Source organism: Pelodiscus sinensis, chromosome 12 (assembly GCF_052426305.1).
Source record: "Pelodiscus sinensis isolate ZL-2025 chromosome 12, ASM5242630v1, whole genome shotgun sequence".
In the NCBI taxonomy this organism is placed as follows: domain Eukaryota; kingdom Metazoa; phylum Chordata; order Testudines; family Trionychidae; genus Pelodiscus; species Pelodiscus sinensis.
This window is the reverse complement of record NC_143063.1, coordinates 12,472,501-12,478,462: the sequence shown is the minus strand read 5'-3', so window position 1 is coordinate 12,478,462 and position 5,962 is coordinate 12,472,501. Positions and strand designations below refer to the sequence as shown.

Below are 5,962 nucleotides of genomic sequence, written 5' to 3'. Positions count from 1 at the left end.
GCGCCAGCGCCGGCGCCAGGCGTGCGGCGCTTGGGGGAGGGGGGGAGAGAGCGCCGGCCCCGGGCACGTGGCGCTTGAGGGGAGAGCGCCGGCCCCCGGAATGTGGCTATGGGGGGGCCCTGCCCCCCTGGGCGGCCGGCGGGCGAACGGCCACGCCCCCTGGTGCCCGGCAACCCCAAATGGTTGGGGACCACTGGTCTATCAAGTGCTACCAGACCATTGGTTGTTTTTTTTCTGTAACAGACAAACTCGGCTACCCCCTGAACTTTTCTACAGTTACTTGTGTGATTTGTGTGTTACCTAATGGGTTACCATATTTGAATTTTCAAAAAAAGAGGACACTCCTGAGAGGGAGCGTATCTGTATCTACCAACTCATGTTTATTCATATGTTATATATACAATATAATATATATTTTTAAATCAGAAACATAATAAATGATAATACATTGGTGCACAGTTCTGTACTCTGCCATTTCACATAGGAGTGCCCTTTAGAGCAAAGAGAAAATTGACAACCCTAAACCCACTTGATTGGTCTATCCAGTCATCTGATAGCTGCAGACAAATTCTTTAGCACTCAGTTACGGGCCTCCTATTGCTATCCCAGGCACATAGGACTGACAAGTGCTCTGGCCAATAATATTGATTCCTAAACCTGAAGGGGAAGTACAATCCCCGTATGCAGGAAAATATCCTTTCTGAGACATACAGCTTTAATCTGACCCTTAGTAACATACTGTCATGCAAGATTTAACCCGTCTCTGTCCTAAATTCCTTAAAATCCTTGCTACTCCTGGTTAGGATTACAGCACAGCTAAACTGGGGGTCTGGTTTCTTGCCTTCAGCTGCCTTTCAGGATACCTCTGTCATTACAGCCACATGACCAGGAGGAGTTTTTAGTGACTCTCCCTCCTGCTATGCAAAGAGGCGGAAGTGAAAGGCATCTGAAAGCGTGAGAAGGGGGTGTCTGGACAAGGTAAATTAATGAGAGTTATAAGAGGGTGGTTTTTGGTGGGCATGACATTTAATGTGGTTCTGCTCTGATCAATCAGCTGTGCTTGCTGCCAAGAAAGTTCTTGCTTCAGGGAAGCTTTCCGTTTTGCCCCACAAATTCCATCATCCACAAGCTTGTCACATGAGACCCAAAGCAAATGAGCGATTCGTTTTTACAAAGATATTAAAATTTAAACTAGTCCAATCTCCTTCATAAGTTACAAAATAAAACCAAATCAAAGCAAGCTTTTTTCCAGGGTCACTCACCCTAAGGCTAACTTTTTGGTCTGGGGTGGGGGTGGGGCATGGGGAAAGAGATTTTCAACTTCTGGAACAAATATTTTGTGTTCTGTCAGTCTGACACGGGGGCTTAGGTTTTTCTATTGTTTTTAAAATATAGGGCCAAAATTGCTGCTGGTGTAAGTGGGTGAAATGTTGAATTGAGTGAGACTTATTTGCACCCATAGGGAGTTTGGCCCACAGATTTTTAAGTGCAACAGGCAGGAATTGCACATCTGTGATATTGACCCAACTGACTTTTACAATCATGGAAAATTAATGCTGGTGAAAATGGGCCAAATTAACAGTCCCACATCTGCCATTCTACTAAACTGGCACTGAAAGAGGAAATCCAATGCAAACTTCTCCAAGCAGCCTCAGAACCTGGTTAATGTGGGTGGCTTCCTCAGACGGATTTGTTTACTAGGAACTGAGCTGAAACTCCTAAAACTCATTTCACATGGGCCACTGAATCCATAGAGATTTTTAAATTCAACATGTGTGATCTCTGCCTTATTTTCAAACTGTATTTTTCACACATTATTAAGCCAAACCCTGCTGATTTTAATAAGCCTTTCTGCACTGCATTGCTGATCCTAACAGGTTTGCTGGACCTGTTATAATGGCTACCTTTCCTTTCACGAACTGTGTATTAACAACAGCACATGATTCAAAATATTGTAATTGGAGGAACTCCTACCACGTGAAATACCATTTACAGTTCATATCAGCTTTTGGAATACCATGCCATGTGCTGGGATTATGAAACATTAGGAGTATTACATTGTGCAAAAGTTATTGCCAGAGCACCCCGCTACAGGGAATATTATACTGCATAGAGGGAAAATTACTCACAAGTAAATGACCTCCCTATCAGAGCAAAGGTGAGGAAATGAATCTGTTTACATTTTAATTGAGGGCCATCTTTTTGTTCTGTGTCGTATAGTACCCAGCACAATGGGCCTGGCCCATAACTAGGGCTCCTAGATGCTCCTAGAGTATAGCTAATAAAATAAAAATAATTAATAACAATAATAATAAATACAGTTTGATGCATCATTTACTATTGTGAAACAGTATAACAAAGTTCAGGTCAAAATTTTGTGTTATAGTACTGGGAGGGATTTCTATTGAAACTGACTAAAGCAAAGTACTTGAATCTCTGTCTCTGTCTCTTTTATTCTCCCTCTGAGATACTGGGACACAGACATGCACCTGAACTAACACCCACCGAACATTTGGGAGCATCCAAAAGCAGCTCTAAACTTTGCAGCTTAGACTCATCGCCTCCTTTTGCTCCGCTATGGGTTAGGGAAGTAATAACATAGTCAATTAACCAATTAACTGATAAGCAAAAGCTTATAGGTTAATACTATATACTTCACACATTCTCCTTTCCGGCCCCCAACCAGGCAATTTTTTAGCAGGCTGGCCAGCAGCCTGGCTCATGCTGAGTCTGGGAGCTCAGATCCCCTCATCTTCCCTCTGACAGGGGCTACTGCCACCCCATGCTGCTGTCCTCTGCATCAGAGGCAGTGCTGTGGGGCAACAGACAGCCAGGCTGCAAGGGGAGCTGGTTTTTAAATTGGCTCCCTCACAGACAAGCACCCCGCACTGCTGCTTATGATACAGAGGCAGCATTGCAAGAGTGGCAGGGGGCTGCTCGGGAGAAGGACCAGAGTGCACTGGCTGCCAGCCCCACCCCTGGGGACTATAGAATAGTTGTGTAACCGACAAGAATTCATGAGATTAATAGACTATTCAATTGACTGATATTTAACTACTATAGATGGCATTTTTGACAGCACTTAAGTGATATAGGAACATGAGCAATTGGGATTTGTGCTCTTAAATTACTCAGGCAATTCTGATATTTCCATCCTGTACACACACACATATGCACCTCTAGACTAATCAGTAGATGTTTTAGCAAAAATCTCTGCACTGTCCCACAGCCGTGCAGCTTACAGGGAGCTTAGGTCTTAACTTGATCCACTAAATGAACCGCCAGTCGATCGATCTCAGAGCATCAATCCGAACGATAGTGTAAATGTAGCCTGAAACTTTCATTATAAAGGAGCAGGGGATTCAGAAACTGGAAAGCAGCAAATTTCTAACATCCTCCAATTCCAGTAGCTCAGGGAAGCTGAAACAGAACTTAGTTCAATTTATCCTTTGGCAAAGACTCCAAACTGACTAGGCTCTCCAAATTGGCTGACTTGGTGGATTAGCCAAGCCTGGCAATGTTTGTGTTCAGGTCCCAGTATACAGTGTTCACTGAGGCTGGTTCCACCAGCTTGAGCTCAACATACTCTCTACCATAGATGAAGGTTTCTTGTGGTGAGGTGTCATCCTCCTCTTAGAATTATATAAAGCCTTGAAGTGAAATCTTGGTTCCGAGGAGGTCAATGATCATTCTGCCCAGTGCCTTCAATGGAGCCAGAATTTTACACTTGGAAATTTTTGTTGTGCAGAAAGGAGCTGAACATAACCACCTCTTGTGCTATTTAGATTTGATCATTAGAGGCCTGGTTGGTAAAGTCTTAGCAAGTTCTCACCTTTGATCTCAGGATTTCTCTGAACTAGAAATCTTTCCATCAGTGGGACTTTGGAGTTGGGTTTGGAATAACTCTTTTGTTGTTACACAAAGTTCTCTATCTGCTTTTGCTTTAAGAAATAATAATTATAAATCCTTTAAAGGTTACATTTGCTTTGTCATTAACAATCTCATCATTGTTAGGGTGCATATAGACTGGCAAGATTTTGTGCAAAAGAGGCCACTTTTGCGCAAAAACTTGCCAGCTGTCTACACTGGCCGCTTGAATTGGTACAAGAGCACTGACTTTGTAATGTACAAAATCAGTGCTTCTTGCGCAAATACCTTCATGCTCCCGCTCGGGAAAAAGCCCTCTTGCGCAAGAATACTTGTGCAAGAGGGCCAGTGTAGACAGGGAAGAACTGTTTTGCGCAAAAAAGCCCCGATGGCTAAAATGGCGATCGGGGCTTTCTTGCGCAAAAATCGTGTCTAGACTGGCCACGGATGCTTTTGTGCAAAAGCACTTTTTGTGCAAAAGCATCTGTGCCAATCTAGACGTGCTTTTGCAGAAATACTTTTAATGGAAAACCTTTTCCGTTAAAAGTATTTCTGCAAAATCATGCCAGTCTAGACGCAGCCTTAGTGTTTTGTCTCATATATCAAGTTTTCAAAGGGTATGTCTATACTAGCCCCCTAGTATCTGGCATTTTAGGTGCTGTAGATGGCAGGCAGCTCTGAGCTCTGAATTGGAAGCGCTTATCTATTTCTATTTAAATATCCCGGGCTTTATTTGTATCTTTCCATCCAGGCGCCATTTTTAAATCCCACTAGATCGAACTAGCTGTCCGCGGCAGTCAAATTTGAACTAAGTCCTTAGTTTGAATTCACCGTTACACCTCATTCCACGAGGAGTAACAGTTAATTCGAACTAAGGACTTAGTTCGAATTAACGTTTGACTGCCGTGTGTAGCCGCAGGCAGTTAGTTCGGACTAGTGGGATTTAAAAATGGCGACCAGACAGGAATATTTAAATCCTGGGCTTCATTTGCAAGTTCGAATGCCTACATTAGCCTCCCTAGTTCAAACTAGGGGGCTAGTGTAGACATACCCAAACAGAACAACAAAACCACCTCAAACTCTGACGTGCTTGTTGCAAAGTTTGCTGTGCTTTCTGTGTGTTATGGCTGCCTTGAAAACAGACTGTGCTCACATATCTGGCATTTCAGGTGCTGAAGATGGCAGGCAGCTCTGAGCTCTGGATTGGAAGCGCTTATCTATTTCTTCAGTCGACATCTGAGAAGATTGTCCTGCCCTCTCTTTATGGAAGCTCCCAACAGAAATCTAGCATCTTCAAGGCACTCAAGCTGGCTTTTGCAGGTACTTCTCATACTCCTGGGGGAATATGGTGCCATTCCACAATGCAGAATTTGTGAAGAAATTGATATTGTGTGTATAGAATTTCCTTTTTCTCCCCTTTTTCTGCCCAGGTCGCAAATAGAAGATCGTGCTGGGGGGGATAAGGGAGGTTAGCCAAAGGATTTTTGACAGCTGCCGTTCCCTATGTGCCCTGAAGGAAGGAGCCAGCATGTAGGAAATTCCATATAAGTTCAGGACCCAGCATCAGGCTGTTTCCCCTCTGGATCCCTGTTTTTTTGGGGATAGGTGTGCGGATATCTCAGTTGGGAGTCTGTCCATGAGTGGGCTCTGGTGCAGGAGTCTGGGCTTAGGTGACACCCCGTGACTGAGCTCTGGAGGGTAGAAGGGACAGAGAAAAGGGTTGTTGTAGGGGTTTCTTTTACTCTCTTCTCCTGGGGGAATTTTTATGCATGCATATATTGTTACAGACATACTTGTTGACAGGTATTTTGAAATAAAAATACCAAAATAATTCTCTCTGGAGTAATGTCATTGCACTGAATACAAATGGAAATGTTGCTATGTAGTTCCTTTACTCACTACATTAATTTCTAGGGAATGTGGTGCTTGTGGAAAGGTGACAGATTCACTCCACAGGGAAATTTTTAGGAAGCAGACTTCAATTAACTGCAATTTCATGAGTCTCATCCCATCCTTTTCTACTGATTTCATTAAAGATTTTAGACTTCTCAAGCTTTTACAGAGATTTGAACTGGAACTCAAGCATTGAGGTAAT

The 5,962-nt window shown here is 43.4% G+C and overlaps 1 protein-coding gene across 1 annotated transcript in view; it reads left to right on the top strand.

The window, feature by feature from the left end:
* Positions 1 to 730: 730 nt before the first annotated feature.
* Positions 731 to 5,962, top strand: part of TRADD (TNFRSF1A associated via death domain) — a 20,788-nt gene continuing 15,556 nt past the window's right edge. The window contains exons 1-2 of the mRNA XM_006120959.5: positions 731 to 978; positions 5,037 to 5,187. Of these exons, the coding sequence (XP_006121021.1) occupies positions 5,046 to 5,187 (142 nt within the window). The 5' untranslated portion in view covers positions 731 to 978; positions 5,037 to 5,045. The remainder of the gene's footprint in view (positions 979 to 5,036; positions 5,188 to 5,962) is intronic.